The sequence below is a fragment of the Patagioenas fasciata genome, chromosome 4 (genome assembly GCF_037038585.1).
Source record: "Patagioenas fasciata isolate bPatFas1 chromosome 4, bPatFas1.hap1, whole genome shotgun sequence".
Lineage (NCBI taxonomy): Eukaryota > Metazoa > Chordata > Aves > Columbiformes > Columbidae > Patagioenas > Patagioenas fasciata.
Window position 1 is genome coordinate 20,644,626 of NC_092523.1, and position 20,310 is coordinate 20,664,935.

Genomic DNA, 20,310 nt, shown 5'->3' on the forward strand with positions numbered 1-20,310 from the left:
TTAGGAAAGGGAGGATGGGCTTGTTCAGGGTCTGGTTCCACCTGGAAATTTAGGGCTTTGTGGGTACTTACACGGGAATTCTGCTAATGCATAATTAGTTTATATATAAATCTAAACTTCTTGTGAAATATGTGCACGGGCAGAGATTCAGACTGTGAAATCCCAGAATAAGAGTTGCCTGTCTGTATTGATTATGCTTAGCTTAGATGGCGAGTGGCCATTTAAAAAGACACAACATATACCAAAGAGTAATTGATATTAATTTTGATGTAGATGGGTAGCAGTGTAAGAAGTATACAGAAAGTACAAGTTCTCATTCTACTTCTGGATGGACTTTGGTTGTTTCTTTTCATGATTTCTGTATCAGAGATATCTGCCACAGAGATAAATGATGATGTTTTTTCCTAAATATTAGTGGTTTGTTTGGGGAAATTTGCTTGATATTCTATGAAGGAAACATCACACCAGTCTAAGAGGCAGAACAGATCTGGTTGACATATCAGATGTCTGTGGTAGAACAGATGTGACATCAATATGTACTTCATTTTTTACATGATGATATGTTTTAAATTACTACTGAATTATGTAGAAGTAAAACCCTGTACATTTCAACAGTGACTACAAAATACTGTCAGCAGTAAAAGTGAGACTTCTTGATGTTCATTTTTCTCCTGCCCCCTGCCACCTCCCTCAGTTTAGAAACTCAGTGAATTATGTGACATCTGACATTGCATGTTCTGTACTGTCAGTGATAAGGTCTGTAGCGTGTAGTAGCTATTGTAGGCAACTTTTTCCCTGTGTCACATTAGAACAATGCTTTTGTTTTGGATTAGTTTATGAACATATATCTGCAGTTAAGGTGGCATTTTTCTGAATGATCTTACCACCCTTTTGAGATGCTCAGAATGATTTGTAAAGCTAATCACTTATTTTTTTTGCAAAAGAAGTTAAGAATCTTTGCAATGTCAAAATAATCTGTTCACGAATAGAGACCAGGCATTTTGCATAAAAGCTTAGAGTAGTTTGACGAAACTGAGACCATTATAAGATGAAGACCTGGCAATTTTACCTCAAAAGCAGAGGACAAAAAGGGACAACATGCTGGGAAGGAGGTGCAGCCATTCACATAGGTAGCATACAAGTGCTTTGTACTGTGAGTTTATTTTTTAAAGCTGTAAGTGGGTCTGCGAAATGTGTTCTGTCTCTGGTTGTCTGGAATGATGTAAATCTGAAATGTTTAAGCTTTTCAGCTACGCCAGTGTAGACAAGAGACTTAGAAGTCCTTATTTCAGTTTCAGTATGAATTTGAACTCAAAAATTTTTATTGCCTGTAGCTTACCTGTCAAGCTTTCAGCAGCTCTTTCTAAAGGACCATTGTCAAAATTCACCACTAAGAATGTGTCCTTGTGATAAGGTTTCTAAGGAAATCTCTGACCAGCATTTTTACATGCAAGTAGTTTTAGATAGAGAAATGTTTTTTAAAAAAAAAGTCTGTTCATGCAAAGATATTTTTGTCCAGAAGGAGGCTGTTTCATGTGCAGGCAAACTTTTGCAGACTTCATAAATGGAGAGAAAAATTTCCCTTCAGCTTTCTCAGAATGAAGCTGGAGCAGCTGGCCTGTAAGGGCCAGAAATGTGAATTTATTTCTTTTTTTTTTTTTTTGTAAAATTTGTGGGGATGGTATTTTCTTAGCACATCTTTGTAGCTATGAAAGGTTGTGTAGACTGATGTTATAAAGGAAAATTGTTAATTGTTCTTTATGTATTTAAATAATTTTTCTTAGGGGGAATATTCTTGCATGCAAGACAGCTATTTTGAACATATTTAAGATTTGTTTTCCTGTTAAAATTCTGCTGGCTTTCAGATTTTTGTTCAATCTACTCTTTTCCTCTCTGCTCTCATTTTGAGGTTAGTAGGCATGAACCTATGTGAAGATTCTAGTGAAAACAAGTTCTTAAGCCATCATCCTGGGAAAGATCTTGGTGCATTGCCTTAAATGGCTACAGCACCTGCTGACAAGGACAAAAGGATTGAGGCTGAGATCAGTTTAAGTAGATAAAAGTCACAAGATGCTGTCCTGATTTAAACTGAAGCAAAACATTAAATTATTCTGTGGAATTTTTAATAAAGAAATGTTTTTGTTGGTTCCATGCATGCTTTGTTTATAGTTGATCTAAGCTTCCTCTGAGAAGGATATAATGAAAAAGGCAAAATGCCAGAAACACCTAGGTGAATGTTAATGCTAATTTTTCTGCAATTATATTTGGCTAAACTCTCTTGCTCACTGTAACATACTTTTCTGCTGCTTCTTGTCTATGTTTTGCTATGGGCTTTTAAAAAAATTAAAGGTAATTGAACTGACTTTTTTTCAGTTCATAACTGGACTCAAGAGGACACTCTTCAGTGGCTGTCAGAATTTGTTGAGCTGCCCCAGTATGAAAAGAATTTTAGAGACAGCAATGTCAATGGAACAACACTTCCCAGGTGAATGCTTCTAGACTAGTTTCAAGTAATTCCCTGTAGGTTGCTGTTTAAGTTTGTATGTGGGAACAACTATGTGAACCTGAAGTCTCGCAAGATATAGTCAAATGCATGAAAAGAGAATCATCCTTGCAGTTCTGAAGAGCTGGCTGCATTTATTTTTTGCGAAGCTTTTATCAATGATCACATAATGCTATGTGGTAGTGAACTTTCTTTTGAACAACTTACAATCTGTCATATGAGTATACATCAGAAACTACCTGCAGAATCTCTTTTCTTGAGCATAACTAATAAATTTGAGTGTTGAATGTATTTCAGAGTTGGTGTCACAAGTCTGCAAACATACTGTTACCTTTAATTATGCCAGATGGTTTTGGTTTATGATTATTCCAGAAAGAAAAGAGTAGGGAATTGATTTGACGTTCATTCTTTGCCACATGCCGATATGCCTTTTTTTAAAATGCTACTACTGTCATTTTGTTATATCTATCTAATTACGTAGCTATAATCTGTATAACTGTGGGAAATGCTATTCGGGTATTTTTTTCCGTAGACTAGTTTTGAATATGGCTTGTGGAATAGGTAATGTTTTGTTTTATTCTTAACAGGATAGCAGTAAACGAACATGCCTTCATGATCTCTCACTTGAAAATAATTGACCGGAGCCATAGACAGAAGCTTCAGCTTAAAGCCTTGGATGTTGTTTTATTTGGACCTCTCACACGTTAGTAACTTTCTGGAGTTCTTTCTTTTCTCTTACTTGTAAGAATTCAACAGAAAATACTTTCAGTGACACTTTATACTGTAGGTAGGATATTTTGTTGATTTACTGATGGATTGCTTGGCATGTGTTGTGAATTAAATGGCATGGCTAATGAATTAAAAAAGGTTATCAAGATTCTGGGATCAGGACAAAGGTTCACTTGTGTGTGTAAGGTTATGTAGGTATTTTGGTATAACCCCACCTGATAGATGGGTATTGGCTTCTGTGTGGCAAGAAATGCCCTCTAAGTGTGTTTGACCGTTTAAATTGCAGCTACAGCTAATGTTATATTAACCCCCCGATTAGCTTGTACAGTGTAAGCTGGGATATTGAAGTGGGAGGGGATGGCCTTCCCTAAGGAAGGAAAAAATGAGATAGTGGTGCAAATCCAATACCAGTGCCTTTTGTGCAGATTTTGCTTTAGGTGAGGTCAAGTTTTATGCAGCAGTTCCACATCGGAACCATTGTAGCATATGCAGACATTTCCTACCACATCGCCACAGTTACACATCTGTTGTGGTGCTGTGTGTGTTGGGTGTTCCTCAACTGGGAGGCCTTTCTAGAGCTTGGTGGTGAGTTTGGAGAATAGTGAATGACTGGAAAAGTCAGGCCAGATCTGAACTGGCCCACCTGATCTGAGTTAGCCTGACAGAACTGTGCTGGAGATTTTTAGGGAGAAAAAAAACCCCACCTTTTTGTTTGTATTATACCTTTAATGCTATCAGAAACTGTCTTTTAAAAGTTTGTTATACAAAGGGACAAGTGACTATAAAAGCTGTACCAACGAAGAAGTGTATGTGAATCTTGGATATGATACTTTGACAGTCCAGGTTTTGCTTTTGAAAAGTGCTGCTATAGGGTACTCTATCAGTACCCTATTAACATCTACTTCATTTTCTACAAGTGTGTTTTTAACTCTGTGTAGGGTATCCCAGGGAGCATGAACTGGGGAGAACTTACTCCAACATAACTGAAGTTCATACTGGCCTCATAAAGTGTAATTGGGGAAACTCTCTGTGGACTCTTTTGAACAAAGATACAGATTATGTACTGTAAACATTTAGTAAACTTTCCTCAATGTAGTGTATGTTTTAGTATAGATTAAGTAGATTGTATTAGAGTGGAGTTACTGGCTCTGGAATACATTTGAAAAATTGAAAGGTTGTTGTTGGAGATGATTTGAGATAAATGAGCTGGAGTTCTGTTTACCATCAGGTTCTGTCACCTTTTAGGCTGGTGGGGAGGGGAAGTCCATAGTTTGTATCAATTAACTAGTTAGTGATCATGTTATTCTCTGCACAGGTCCCCCTCACAACTGGATGAAGGATTTTATATTAACAGTTTCTATAGTTATTGGTTTTGGAGGCTGCTGGTTTGCGTATACTCAGAACAGAACCTCAAGAGAACACATCACAAAAATGATGAAGGATTTAGAAAGTCTCCAAACAGCAGAGCAAAGTCTTCTTGACTTGCAGGAAAGGTAACAAAAATATAAAAAGTTAGTGTTTAGTTCTCCTTTTGTTCTGAGGTTAAATGCAAATACAGATCCTTTACAGTCATAAGTTATTTCATTAGGCTGCCTATGGATTTTGTTCGTCTTGATTTTGCGTGGAAATGCTGATTTCGGTGATTTTTTTTTTTTCTTTTTTTTTCTTGCTGGGAAGGGGGAATAGAAATTCCTCCTGCATGTTTTAGTGGGCAATATGAACTTGAGGATGAAGGTAGAGAATAGAAGTTCAGTCTTTTTTACCTACAGATATTATAGGAGCATGTACTGTTATTTTCATATAATTAGTTTACTTTGGGATACTTGTATACATGGAAATGAGAACATTTCTCCTGTTTTTAATCTCTTTAAGGTTGAAACTGATCTGGACTGATTACTTTCTGTTGCTTATTTGGCAGTGTGAGAGTTAATAGTCTTCTCTGATTGACCTGTAACTCAGTTTTCTATGAAGACTCATCTTTTGATCATTTTATACCTTTAATGAAAGTTCACTTAAAAGTTTGCATGTTTTGTCCGATATGGATATCACATTGCTGCCGATCCATGAAGCCTGCATGGTCTCTATCGCAGAATGGTTGAGATGAGAAGGGACTTAGAGGTCTTCTTGTCCAGACCACCTGCTAAAGCAGGATCATCTAGAACAGGTTGCCCAGGACCTTGTCCAGGCAGCTGCTGAATATGTCTAAAGATGGGGACTCTGCCATCTCCCTGGGCAGCCTGTACCAGTGCTGTCACCCTCACAGTGAAAAGGTGACTTGTGATGTTCAGATGGAACCCCTTGTGTTTTGGTTTGTGCCCCTTGCCCTATTGCTAGACACATTTTCTCCTGAGGACTGCAACTTTTAGCAAGTATGCTGTGTATTTTCTCATGTTTTTTGTTCAATTGTGAAGGCTTGAGAAGGCACAAGAAGAGAATAGAAATGTTGCTGTGGAAAAGCAAAATCTGGAGCGCAAAATGATGGATGAGATCAATGATGCAAAACGGGAAGCTCATCGCCTAAGGGAGTTGAGGGAAGGAGCTGAATGTGAGCTGAGTAGGCTCAAATATGCAGAGGAAGAGCTAGTACAGGTATCTGCAAACTGTTTATAATTTTAGTCTTGACTTAAAATTGGTCCTGGTTTTATTAGATCCTGAGGTGTATTTAAAGCAGCTTAAGTCTAATGCTGGATTTGAATGCAAAAGTTCTAAGAGCACTTAATTATTTTTTTTTCTGTCAGTCATGCCATTATCTAGTAAAATAATCCTTAAACTATAAAAAGACCGAGACTCTGTATATTAGCTTATTCTAATGTTGTTGGATTCATGGAACAAAAGAAAAAGAGCTTCTTTCTGTCTTATTATCAGATGAGATATAGTAGGTTTGTCTCATTGTTCTGAGAAGAAATAGATTGGATTGATTGTACTAAATAGAAATGCTGTCTTACAAAAATATTGAAGCTTTAGCTTAAGGACTGTGTATCATTGCAAAAAATCTATATATAGTATATGGAAATTTGTGTACTATATTTCAGAGATGTCTGATCTGCTTTCCTGGCAGCAATTGCACACACCAAAGCTCTGTAAAACCTTAGTATGTTACTGTGGGGTAGAAAGGTGCTTACATTCCAGTTTCTTCTGCTGTCAGTTCTTTTCTTGGTGACACTTTTCTTTTTGATTGCTAGGTTCGCATGGCTTTAAAAAAGGCTGAGAAGGAGTTTGAGCTGAGAAGTAATTGGTCTGTTCCTGAAGCTTTGCAGAAGTGGCTTCAGTTAACACATGAAGTTGAAGTACAGTATTACAATATCAAAAGACAGCATGCAGAAATGCAACTAGCAATTGCCAAAGATGAGGTACTGACTATTTTCAGCTGCTTGAAGACTTATCTGATCTGTTGCTAAATATATGAAATAGTAAATACAATTTATTTAGATAAGTATTTGCATTTTTTTCTCCTCTGAATTGTTGTTTGCTACCTGTCAATATTGCTAATGTTGTGTCATGTGTTTATGTATGTGACCCCTGGTTTTATGCATTTAATTTTATCTTTTCAGGCAGAAAAGATAAAAAAGAAGAGAAGCACTGTATTTGGAACATTACATGTTGCACACAGCTCCTCCCTTGATGAAGTGGACCATAAAATCCTTGAAGCAAAGTAAGAGTATTACCAGGATGCATATTCTTTTGTGATTATTTATCCCTGGAACAATGGCATTTTTTGAGAGTAATGGAATTTATTGTCCTAGTGGTCTTGCACTTCTAAGTAAAATAGTTTAAAATATATTACTGTCTTAGTGGTTTTGTGCTTTTAAGTAAAACAGTTTAAAAGACATTCCAGTGTGAATGTTTGGACAGTCCTAGTGGATCTTCTGGTATGCTGGAGTGACTGAACTTGTGTTCTTTTGCTTTATCAGTAAGAGCAGTGTATGTAATTTTAATGTCTGTTTTTCTTCAGGAAAGCACTCTCTGAGTTGACAACATGTTTGCGAGAGCGTCTCTATCGATGGCAACAGATTGAGAAGATTTGTGGTTTTCAAATAGCACACAATTCTGGGCTACCAAGCTTGACCTCCTCTCTCTACTCTGATCACAGCTGGGTAGTTATGCCCCGAGTTTCCATTCCTCCCTACCCAATAGCAGGGGGAGTTGATGACTTAGATGAAGATACTCCTCCAATAGTTTCCCAGTTTCATGGTAAGTGGTGAGCTCAGTAGAAAGAAAGGGGAAAAGTTGTGGAAGCATGGGATTTTAAAGTGAGGTGGGAAAAGAGTGCTGAAATAAAACAGGATTGGATGAAAGTCAAAAGGACCCAAATTGTATCTAGCATTTCCAATGCATCTTTTGGGATTTGCATGAATTGAAAACTAGGTTTTGCAATAAAGATAACGTGAAGAAGAAAGCCTTTATTCTGTTTCTGTGAGGGGAAAGGCAGGGTTGAATCCAGCGAAGGTCTTGAAAGTCTGCTTGTCATGCTTGGATTGCCACTTAAACAAAAATTTAGGATTAATGCTAAATTTCTCTTAGCACGTTTATCGTTTCAGATGGAAGGAATGGAGTTAGTCTAGGGTCCCTTGAGCTACCAGGGTGATCACACCTTTTGAGAGGCTGCGTGCTACATAGCTCTTCAAGCATTCTTTAGTGTCTGAAACAAAATCCTGTTGTTGTCCAAGGAAAGCTTTCAGGCAGCATGTTTGTTTGGATACAGTGGGTTGTTTGAGTGTGAGGCAGAGAGGCCAAGTGCTCGAGGGAGGGAGATTCAGCTTTGGTTGGACTATGATCTGAAGATACACACTGGGAATTCAGACCACCCTTGTATCTTGAGTCATTGCGTCAATACAAGAGCCAGTTTGATGGAAGTTGTGATTAACTGGACTCTAGAGACAAATAAAAAAGATGAGCTCCCAAACAAGCAATATCAACCTGAGGAATGAGTAGGGAATACAACTTTCTCATATGCGTACATTTTTCTTCCAGAGCTGGGATTCTCCAAATAAATGAGAACTGTATTTTAAAATAGTGTTAGGAGAATGGTCACCACTTTGCTGGCTTCCTTTAGTGTGCCTTGTGCATGTGTTTTTCTTCTGAATGTACCAACCGTACACTACGTTGAAAAGTTCATTAATCCCCTTGCAATATACTTAGTGCAAGTTCTGATAACTTTTAAAGAAAACCATCTCTCTAGTCATCTTCACTGTGTGGGCTTTGATTTGAACCTAAGCAACAAATTCTTGGATGGCCCAAAAAAATATGGATGCCTAGAGTTGAACTTCCAAGTCTGTATGGAGAAACCTGTTTGATAGCAAAAGGAAAAGCTCAATTTATTATTATGACTTTCTGGATGGTCTAAAATGACAAAACACTTGGATATGTATATAAGACTTCAGACTTGTGAATTTTTTCAGTCGTTCTTCTCATTCAGCGCTTGCATAGAAATGAAGCCAGAGAATGAACTGCAGTTTGTTTAGAGGAACTATGGTTAGAGAGGGACTGCACAGTTTGTAAGAACATACTTAATTGAAACTTTGTGTAAGGTTTTGCAATATTTTTTTTTTTGTTAAAGTTCAGCTTATTTGGAAGTATTTACCTAATGGATGTTGTCTCAGTCAGTGATGAGGGTTATTTCAATCTTAGTAACATTACAGAACTTTAAATGTGCTTTTCTGAATTTTTGTAAGGCACGAGAGCCTGATTTTGTTAAAGTGATCACATTGGGGAAGTAGCTTTGTCTTAATTTCCTAGCTTTTAAAATATCTACTCAATTAAAAACCCCTGGAAACACTTGGGAGTGGGTAAAGAGGGGGAAAATACACTCAACGATCTGTTGTTGAAACCAGTTCAGGCATCGAATTGTTGTAGGTTAGTTTGGTAACTGCTAAATTATTCCTATCATTTAGAAAAAAAATGACAAATGCATACAAGGAAGGACAGAAGGAAAAGGGCTGGTCTCACTCAGGAGGCTTCAGGCAAAATGCAGTGTGCAGACAGGTCAGTTATGAGCAAGACTCTTTCAATCTCTGGACCTAAAGTGAACTATCTGGGCTGTTACCCTGCCCCAGCATCCTTTGATCTCATAAGATGGACAAAATTTGAAGTCTGCCTGACAGGCTTTTTTGTGCTGCAGCAATTAGGATCATAGGCTAAAACAGTTTGAAGTAGTAGATCTGTTTAATCAATCCTGAGCTGAAGAACAAAAGGAGATAAAGAAATAAATGTATGAGACTGGAACAAAGTCATTACAGGAAGATGATAGTGAACCTTTTTCCATTGACTGATTAGGATTCAACTGATTTCTTAGTGTAGTGAGTTCATTTGTACTAGAAAATTCTAGATGTTAAATTGTCATAGCTGGATCCTACAAGGAACCAAAATGCTTGTAACTTCTCTCAGACTTCACTGATGGTACAATCTTTTTTTTTTTTTTTTTTAAACTGGCAAGTAGAATACCATCTGATTTACCTGGACACTCAGTACAAATTTCCTACAAGGGTTCTTGTTCCCTTATCTCAGTTCACATTTGCTTCTTTAGGAATATTTTTGTAATGATACACACCTATTTGAGCTGCCAACACCTCTTTTGCAGGTCAGTAGGGAATTAATCAGAAGTAAAATCAAAAGTTTGAATTATATGACAACTGTCATGTTGGAACTTGCAAACCTTTCTTTTCTGTTCAGCGTGGCATAAAACAAAGTCTAAGTGTTAGCAAAGATGCAGCTACTTGCTGTTTTGTGAAAGTTGTGATTTCCTGCACTAAAAACAGAATGACAACCTTTTCTGAGGTTGCAGGAAGGGAAACTGCAGTTTTCCTGATGCTAAACTGGCATCTCAAAAAATAAAATGCATTTTGTCAGGCTAGACATCCTCGTCTGCAAAAACAATTGAATTATTTTAATGTGTTGTCTTTGGTAAACGTCTTGAACATCAGTAAGGATATGGTCTGTTTTACCTAAGCAGTGATGCTTTCTCTGGAACAGTTTGAGGAGGGGTATGAGAAATCCTGAGGCTTGCAACAGCTAGACTGAAAATGCGTCTGTAGATTTATTTCCATAAAAGTATTGCTACCTAATAATCTTTTGAGGGAGGAATTGGATTTGGAACATTTTAGTTTGTCACTTCCCATTAGATACTATCCTGGTCAATTCATAGTTTGCCTGGCAAGAGAAAGTGTTATCAATTTAGGAAATTCTTGAGCTTAAAAATGGGGTTGAATTATGTATTTTCTATCACAATTCTACAATTAAATTGGTGTTCCATGTCTAATGTAATTTCAACTAATGCAGTGTATTTCAGTTGGCTGTTTGGTTAGGTATACCTGCATTGTAAAACTTTTACCTATTCTTATAAGCTCCAACTTGCCACACAAAATGCAGGATGCTACATAGCATACTAATTTCAGCACTGCTATTTTTAGTTTATAAAGGGTCAGGAGTTTCAGTAGAACCTTTGTTCTCAGGAGAGCATAGTGAGCCAGAACTTAGCACATGGTCACAGTAATATTTGACAGGCACAAAACTGCTGCAGTTGCATCGTGGTTAGCTGCTTCAGCTAACTGTGGAATGCATAAGGTGATTGTAGTCTTTCTTTCCTCTCAACAGTAGCACAATGTCAAAGTTGTTTAAGAGTCACTGTGGCTGAAGCGGATACCTGTTCTTTAGTCTTCAGAGTAGATACTGTTAACATCAATGTCACTTGGAGGGTTTTGGTTTGCTTTTTCTTTACCTCAGGGTCCATTGTAAAACCTCCCAGCACACTGGCAAGAAGCAGTAGCTTGTGTCGATCAAGACGCAATGTTGTGCCATCATCTCCACAGTCTCAGCATGCTTTGCACTCCCCTGACCCTGACATCCTTTCTGTGTCGAGCTGCCCAGCTCTTTATCGAACTGAAGAGGAGGAGGAAGCCATTTACTTCTCTGCTGATAAACAATGGTACGGAGATTAGCAAACAGCACTTGGAACTCTTGTAGGATTATTTGAGACTAACAGTTTAGAATTAGAGATTGAAGCAAACCAAAAGCTAACGTAATCCGTAGGATACTATAAATTAATATAATCCACGTGGAACAGAGAGAATTCTTGTCTGGTTTGTGTATGTAAATAGCTAGCATGTCATATACAGTTAAGTAATGTTAAAATCCAGGGTGCACTGAACTAACCCTGATTCTCCATTACAATATGTTACTGGCTTTTACATCTGAAACAAGGATCAAAAGCAAGGTCAGCTACTGGGCGAAGAGAAGATGGATGGTAACACAATTCTTACAGCATGTTGAGCGTGTATCTACTCTTGTTACATGGCCTCATAGGAAAAGGTTAAATTCCTTTTGGAAGGAGCAAATGAGCTTGTTGAAAGGTAGGGACACTTGTTCTGAGGAAACTTTTTGTATGTGATAGGCTTAAATCTCCTTCTTTCATTTCATAACTTTTCTGACTTCACATGCCAGAAAGATAGTTTTTGTTCTTTGCAGCGAGATACAAATGACTAATTCTGGGCAGATGCTGCTACCCACAAAAACAAGATCGCACAAATTAATTACCTTAAGTTTAGATAATAAAATGATGTAATGCAAGTTGTAAGTTAAAGTGTTTAACTTAATGTTTTTTATTAATTAACTACTAAGGAAAAGTGTGGGTGGTGCTTTTAGACTAATGTTTTTGATTCTAAATTAATTTTCTTTTTAACTGCCAGAAGGAAATAGTAGTTTCATAATGTTTTCTCCTCTCTTTGCTCTGACTCAGGGAAGCACAGGAAACAGGTTCGGAATGTGACTCGCTAAGTTCCTCCACTGGAAGGAAGCAATCTCCTCCAGCAAGTCTTGAGGTGTACCAGGCACTTTCTCCTCAGAAAATATCCCCAGAAGAATTCTCACTGGAGGAATCATCTACAGGAGACTCCTCTTCTCTAACTGCAGATATTTCTAGGGGCTCTCCTGACTGTGTAGGCATGGCAGAAACTAAGAGCATGATCTTTAGTCCTGCAAGCAAAGTTTATAATGGAATCCTGGAGAAGTCCTGCAGCATGAACCAACTTTCAAGTGGGATCCCAGTCCCAAAGCCTCGGCACACCTCGTGTTCTTCAGCCAGCAGTGATAGCAAACCCAGCCACGAAGCTGCTTCTGTCCCTAGGATAAGTAGCATACCACAGGACCTGTACCAAAATGGTGAAAAAACCAAAAAGCCATCAAAAATAAAAAGCCTCTTTAAGAAGAAGTCTAAGTGAGCTGGGCAGAAGAAATCTATAGTAATGTTATGAGAAGTCTATTTTTTAAATCTTTAGAAATGTAATTCCAGTTGAGCATTCCAGGCTGGATGCCCTAATGGAATGCTCTGTAGGTCAACTATATTTAACTGACTGTACTGTCAAAGGTCGTGCCAGCTGTCATTAAAAAGTTCAGACAGTTTACATTCATTTCTGCTTATTTATTTCTTTTTTTTTTTTTTTTTAGTTGGTCTTGTTTGTTTAGTTTATTCATAAACCATTTTTAAGCCACTTTGGACTTCTAAGCTTTAATGGACTAGTAAGCCTTCCTGGGCTTGCCAAAGTTTCTTGTTTACTGGAGCATCTTCCTATCTTTCCATAGAGCTAGGACATTTATCTACCGGACTTTAAGAAAAATAAAAGAAGTAGAACTAATGGAATTGCACTACTGTTTTACAGACTGGAAGAGTCTCTCTGCAAGCGAAACTGAAAGACTTGTATTTGACTGAGAAGATGAATCTTTTCACTTTTAGATCTTTCGGGTTTTTTAAGTAGAACTTAGGATTTCTAAATGACTTGATTTCTGGAAATGGAAATGCCATGCTTTTATTATGGGAAGCTTTGTTAGATGCATTTGTTATTAGAATGGTTCAAGTCCTGCTGTTTTCCCCAGAACTTCCACTGTGATTTTATTTCACTGCAGGCTGTATGACACAAAAAAAAAAAAAAAAAAAAAAAAAAAAAAAGGAAAAAGTAATTTAACAAGAGAAGAGGCTCTTGATTCCTTATGCAAGTGGTGGATATGAAACTTGACTGAGGACTGAAAATATTCACTCTCTTAAACTGAGGAGGGGGGTGTAATAGCTTTTGTTTACAGACTGACAGACCACGGACATTTGGTTTGTGGAAGTTTGTACTGTGGTAAAGATAATAAATTGGAAACATTGTGCTTGGCAGTGTCCCAATTTTAGCTGATACTTGTTTCAGAGGTTAATTAAAGGCTGTTGTAGGCTACATTGCTTATGCTTACTGCTGTGTATAAGTTATTATATTTTTTGGATTAGCTATTAATGTCTGAATGTCCTCCTTTTGTAAGATTTCATACACTTTATTTTTGTATAGTTTGAAGATCTAGCTGTTCAGACATGTCTGAAGTAAATGGTATAATTTTGTAATGCATACGGTTATACTAACTCATAATTTTAGATATGAAGATAGATATAAAAGTGAGACTCGACATGCGTCAGATAAAAGCAATTTTATGTTAAGCTTTTGTAGGGAGAGGTGAAATTACTATGAGGTAAGAAGGAAGCCTTCTTAGGGCAACAGGAGCTAGTTGTTTAAAAACACTTTTTTTTTTTTTTAAAACAGTTGGAGACAACAGATGTACTGCTTGAGCAACAGTGCCTTTTATTCAGTTTGTCTGAAAATATTAATACAGAGCAGGAATTTCTTTTGAGGTACATTCTAAAGAAATAACTTCTTGCTCTAGTGAACACAAGCAATTTACCCAGTGATGACTAAATAGTTTCAGCTCTTCCATCGGGGTATTCTAGTTGCCTCAGTAGCAGGTGCCACTGCCAGGGCCCTGTGGTTGGGGCTTACTTCTTGCCAATACGTACATGCTGTACTGTATGAAAGAATTCACTGACTGCCTAATTTTTTTTTTCCTTTTGTTTTGTAAGGAGCCTTCAAAATCTGTAGCTAATTGAAGTCAAGGGATACATGTGTTTTATATCGCTTTCTATTTAGGTTCTACTGTACATAACTGACATGTTAGTTCTGTCCTCAAGAAGTGGTGGTGATGTTAACAGAAGCATTTACTGTGGGTAGTGAAATGGTTAGAAGAGGAAGGCTAAAAAATGGGATGGAGATGTTACATGTGCAAGTACCTTAAAATTCCTGGTGCATTGACTAATTCCTTAAGAGAACAGAAGGAATCCAGAGTTCTACTGCCTAACAAAGGATGATTGTATGTCATGTATACAGAAAGACATGGGGGAATCAAATGTTTGATGAAGTTTGTAGAAAAGAAAAACTGGTAGAATAGGAGACAATGAGAGTATGATATTGTGCCATTATTCTCATCAGATTGAAAGCTATAGCTGCAAAAAAAAAAGTCATCACAAGGTAACAATGTTCTTGTTGAACACAGATTGTGCAGTGTATACATGGTAGACAAAAAAGCAACCACGCAAAAAGATTTGTGCCAGAGAACCACCTCAGTGCAGAGCCTTCAGAATTGTAGTTAAAAGCCTGATGAAGTACCTGAACATGTACAAAGGAAAAAAATATGTATAAGTAGGGAACTTATTTTGCCTCCCAAACAGCATGGAGAAGACTACTACCAGACAAATGTTCAGCTCTGATGTCTGCACTTGAAAAGGCTTTAGCAGTAATTGAGTTTAAAGTAAGATCTGGGGCTTGATAGTAGATCTGGAAGTGACAGGTTTGAGGAACTCTGTCTCTATCATTACCAAAGAGGATGAAGCAGCATTTTGATACTGCACAATAAATATTTACACGTGCAAAAAAGTATCTGGTACTGAAGAGTGGAAGGACAGCACTTCTTAATCCTGCCATCAAAGTCAGGCAAGCTCAAATACTGAGGTGCCAAAACAGATAAATTCAGTTTTCTCCAGTAAGTACAACTAAAAATTGAAGTAGAGGAGGTGTTAGACTCTGGATTGTATGCGAGGTTTTTTTTAAGTGTTAAGTATCTTCTTAAAATACACAATTTAACTGTCTTCTGGAAAAAAAATATGGTGGTGTACAAACAAATCAGATCAGATTATCATAGTGATAGATTTTGGCTTTGAGATGGCAAATTTTTGAAGCATAGACTGCCCTCCAACACTCAGTTTATCACATGCTGTCTATAATATATAAATATTATAGAACAAAAAGGTTAAGTGAAAATATGAGAAGTGGCAAATATTGTATGTTGGAGCACAAACTGTAATTTCAAGTTCATAGAGTTGGGGGTTTTTAAAAATTATTTTAATAAATCCTTTGCACATCTTGCCACCTAAATTTGTCCACAACGCCTGCTATGGCTGCTGTAGAAATGCTTGTCTTGAAACCGTGAGCATCCTTTTGCCAAAGTATGTTGGAGCACTGACTCCTAGGTAGATCCTTGCTGGCAGATGTCAAATCCAGTCTTAATGTTGAAGTATCTGCAATATGTCAGCATCTCAGAAGTGAGACACAATGTGCTCTAAAAGGTCCTTCGTTTTTCCTCTGTTTGCTTAAGGATGTAACTGGAACTGGCTGGCGGTCAGTGAGTCCAACCAGCATTCCAGCCACTAAGATTTCTCTAAGACATGCCAGTCATATGAGACAATCATCTAGTGTCATCATCCTTAAATGACTGAGGACTTCCTAAACTCTAAACTCAGAATGGTTGTCATCAGATGTGTCGTGTGTGTTGTTTTTTTTTTTTTTTTTTTTTGGTTCTCCAGTATTTTTCAGAAGGATCTTTGCTTTCTTAAATATTTTCTGAGAGTCCTTTGTCAGTGACCCCTTTGTGGAAGCTGCCTAAAAGGCTTCTTCCTGAAGAGATTACTATTTCAGTCTTTCACCTGTAAAAGCAAGAAGTGTCAAGTGTGTGGCTCTATATAAAGAAGAAAAAAATTCCCAGTACTTCCAAAACTGAACAAACCTGAACCCTTCCACAATTCTTATTAAAGCTATGTAACACTTCTTTCCTAATAATGTAGAAATTACAGAAAAGGCACTTCTGGTTGCCATGGGGAATGCTTTTGACCAGCTTACAGTGAGCTTCGAAATTAAAACAGTTGATGGAATTGAAAATTGCTCATTGGCAGTTCCAAGCATATGTCAACTTTTCTTTCCCCACTTCACTGGTACCAGGGTATCAGATTACACTCCACTTTCTGATGGGCAATTTGCTGAAAGAGGGAAGGTTCTTCATCAATAGTCAGATTAATAGTGTTAAGAATACTGTTCCTCATTTGAAATCCTTGAAGATGGTGAAACCAAAGATACTAGTCTTCAGTTTTCTTGTGATATTTATGGATGCCAGCCTGAGTTGGGCTTTATCTTTTTGGGCTTTTAATCTGTTTTAAGTTAAAAATAAATTAGGAATAGAAACCTTCAAGATTTTGCCCTTTCGATTTCCAATATATGGGAAAAAGAGCATATACAGAAGAGAGAGAGGAGTTCTAATTAGCATTTCACATACCACGAGCTTTTGGATCTTCAGGGTAGTTTCACTTTATTTCCAAGACAGGAATTAATTTTGTAATGTATGCAAAGAAGCATTTAATTTTCATTTACTTACAAGCAGGGGAGAAGAATGTAAATAAATTGAATGCTTAACTTGAAATTTGAATCCAAATAGAGGAATTACTTGTTCTTGGACCTCTTTACCATTTGCTTATCTCCTTGTACAACATGCTAAGTAAGATGAACATGGTTCTCTTATCTGTTCCGGTTGTGCTGACTAAAGTGATGCATCACTATCTCATGTTTGAAACACTGCTTGCTCAGAATTGCTGTAGGCATTTTAATCCTGGATGTTGCATCTGGATAATGGTTAAGCCTCCTATGGCTGTTTGATTCTCAGTGCTGGTAAACTTTTCCACTAGTGACTTAAACACAGATGTTGGTATACGCAAAAAACCAGAAAAGGTATTTGACAGCCTGACTGTGTAAATGTGAGGTAACCGTTCTTTGAGCCTTTGGTAGCAGTTCAACAGTGTCATACATGTTTTCAGCAGACGTCTTTCCCTTTGAGCCCTGTGGAGGTGATGCTTATCTGAAACTCCACCCTGTCCTCCCTTGCATCAACAGAATGCACTGATAAATAAAAATTGTGACAATATTAACCTATTATTCCCAGTTGCTCCTGCATCTGACCTTACTTAAGCAAGATACCAGTACTTACCAGTCCACTTTAGTCTTTCAGAAAAAAAAAAAAGGACTTGTGTTATCTTTATTTCTCTACAACTTCAAATCTCAAGTTTACCAAATTGTGTCTGTGTTCTGTGTATTTAATGCTTCACCTAAATGAAAGTGGGAAGGTTGGTCTCAGAGATGATGTTAAGGAAAGAACATCTGAGCAGGGTAAAAAGAAATTCCTCTTGCTTGTTGCAGAGGATGAAAAAGAGTTCAGAGGTATTTCATCTGCTCCGAAGTCAGAAGACTAAGGAATGTTCATGACTTACATTGCTGGCAATGAGAGGTACCATCAATCTCAAAGCTTTCAGATCAGTAACTATCCAAGAAAAAAACCCTTTTTTTAGATGTACTCTGCGGGGCATTACCTTCAGATTTTTCTTTCATTTTTGTCCCAGCATTAAATTTGGTAGCTACAGCACCAACTTATATGATTGCCAGACCTCAGAGCAGTTTCAGATAATGATTTCTGTAGCATGTCTTAACGTCAATTTTTGGTTTTAATATGTGCTGAAGACATCACAGTTAAGACTTTATTCTTTATGTTCCTTTTATTTTAATTCAACTGGGTTCTTTGTGATCCCTCTGTTAAAGAAATAAACAGGTACTGTTAGTTGATTCATGTTCCTGTTTAGAATAGTTTTTTTTTTGTTGTTGTTGGTTTTTTTTGTTTGGTTGGTTTTTTTTTCAGCTGAGAATTACTAATGGATAAGTGGTAGATATTTACTTCTTAAAAACTGGGTCATGGTTGGATATAGTTGTAAACACACTGCTGTACTTCAGTTGAACTAGGCAGAGCATTGACTGGTGTGATTTCTGTATAAGCGGTAAAGTTAATCCTCCTTAAATTCTCCTTGTATGTGTGTAGGATTTTTTTTGGTTTTGTTTGGTGCTGGTTTTTTTTTTTTTTTTTTTAATTTGTATGTTAATTTGATACTGCAGAATTATTTTCAGACTTGAATTCATTTAAAATTAAGGTTATTATGTCCAGCCCTACAAAAGTCAGTCTTCAGTTGTCAGCCATCAGTCCGCTCTTATTGAATTCAAATCTTCAATATTCGTAGTAGCTTATTAGCTTGTTAGGTGGTAGAATGAATTCCTGAAAGTCTTCAGGTGAAAGGCAGAGAACTTCTGAAGCGACACAGGTAACCTGTGTCCTTTATCAGCTTTCAGATCTGTCTCCCAATGAGACGGAGTCTCCCCAGGCAAATGTAGATGTACTTACTGCTTGGAATTTTGTAGTTAATTGTATTTGGCTATCTAATTCTAATAACTTGCATGTGTGCTATGCTTGCTTGCCTTTCAATCGCTGACAAAAGCTGTAGGAGATCTTGGGGGTTTGTTTAAAAAATGCTCTTTAAAAAAAAAAAAGTGGCAAGAGTAATCTGTCAGGCTGTGAACTGACTAGAGCCAACAAAGATCCCAGCTTTTTGTCCAGAAGGATTGTTTAAATAGTTCTTAATGAAGTTAATTGGGTAGCACGTGTATTTTCACATCGCTGTCCTCTAAGCAACAAAAATAATTAAAGAACCTATGTTTCAGTAAGGCTGTTTGGGAGATGTCTTGCCCTGTGTGGTTTGTTTTGCTTTGTTTTTTTTTTTTTAATTTTAATAACGTTGAGTTGTAGTGAGTGTTCAGCACGTTAATGCCTGACTTAAAAGATTAGCAGCATTTGAATGACTTGCATTGTTTTGTTTAATTACAGCTTCATAAAAATGTAGATATTTGCATAAAGCCCGTCATTGGATCTAGATATGTTTCAATGACATGGCAAGAAGAGGACCAAGACAAGTAAATATGTGCACAATTTAAATCTTTCTTAAGATGCTTTACTGTTCTGGGAAGAGATGTTGTTCTCCATGCAGATTCTGCTCTTCCTCTGTTTGCTCTTAGCTTCTGTTTGTTTTTGTAAGTTGAACTAAAATAAGAAGCAAAGCCCTCAGACTGACTAGTTTCTGTCTCTCTAATATATACACACTGTACTTTTAACCTCATCTACTGCATGTTATTAACGCTGTACACAAACGCAGCTGGAGTATTTCTTTGGTGTTGTACAGCATGATGCATTTCATTCCCCTTTCTGGTTTACTTCTCATTAGCTGTATATTCCTTTAGAACTGGAAAAAAACGAGTTTTTGGAAATTTAGTCTGTTTGCATATAAAAGTCTTTTTTTTTTTCCTTCCTTTTTTTCTGTGAGTCTCATGAGAAATGTCCTGCTTGGAGAATCTCAGACAGTATTTTCCTGTGTTTATTCATGTTACTTTGCTTTATTTTATAAGTGGATATTGATTTCTGATACGTTGTTACACTTAATGTTGAATAAATCTGACTTCCGTTTTGAAAAGTAAAACCGTGTTAGTGAAAATGTTATGTAATGTTAATTCATTGTAGACTGTTCCCAGAGTATATGAACTCTTATTTATTTAAACATGAGATAATTTGTTGTTGTTGTTCTGCTTAGGATTCTGGACAGTATTTCCTGGTTTCTTTGCTTCACACTATTATTAAAGCTTGACAACAATGTTACTGGGAGGAAAAGGTGGAGACAGTTTTCTTTGGCAGCTGGGGTGCTACAGTTAGGCTTGGAAATCCTGAGTCTTACTGCTTTTGCTTGAAAGGGCCTGAGTTTAAGTTACTTCATATTTTGAAGATTTGGGATTTTTTTTTTTTTCTCCCAAACAAGGTGAAAAAGCCTTTCCAAGTGACTGCTGGAACACTGCATGGCCTTGTGATTTTCAGCGTGAGGATTAGTTTGAGAACCTGTGGCTCTCTACCAAAAAAAAAAGTCCTTTGCTGTTGTTTAACATACCTTTTAACTTGAAGCACCTCTGAGAAGGAAGAAGCCCTATCTATACATCAAGAATAGCTTTTTAAAAGTGACTTCTCTTGCAAGCACAAGTCCTGCCTCTGCGGAGGTCACAGAATTGCAGTGAGATAAATGGGTGAGTGACAATACAGGTGTGGAC

General features: G+C 37.1%; 1 protein-coding gene across 4 annotated transcripts in view; it reads left to right on the top strand.

Annotated features, from left to right (window-relative positions):
* The window catches only part of STIM2 (stromal interaction molecule 2), a 73,104-nt gene extending 53,410 nt beyond the window's left edge, over positions 1–19,694 (top strand). The window contains exons 4-13 of one of the 4 annotated variants that reach the window (XM_065836759.2): positions 2,374–2,485; positions 3,091–3,206; positions 4,548–4,725; positions 5,644–5,821; positions 6,415–6,582; positions 6,784–6,884; positions 7,185–7,423; positions 9,125–9,214; positions 10,952–11,153; positions 11,964–19,694. In XM_065836759.2, the coding sequence (XP_065692831.1) occupies positions 2,374–2,485; positions 3,091–3,206; positions 4,548–4,725; positions 5,644–5,821; positions 6,415–6,582; positions 6,784–6,884; positions 7,185–7,423; positions 9,125–9,214; positions 10,952–11,153; positions 11,964–12,444 (1,865 nt within the window). In that variant the 3' untranslated portion in view covers positions 12,445–19,694. Of the gene's footprint in view, positions 1–2,373; positions 2,486–3,090; positions 3,207–4,547; positions 4,726–5,643; positions 5,822–6,414; positions 6,583–6,783; positions 6,885–7,184; positions 7,424–9,124; positions 9,215–10,951; positions 11,154–11,428; positions 11,578–11,963 lie in introns of all 4 variants that reach the window. The other 3 variants (XM_065836758.2, XM_065836757.2, XM_071807382.1) reach the window with 3 other exon arrangements.
* Positions 19,695–20,310: the final 616 nt, after the last annotated feature.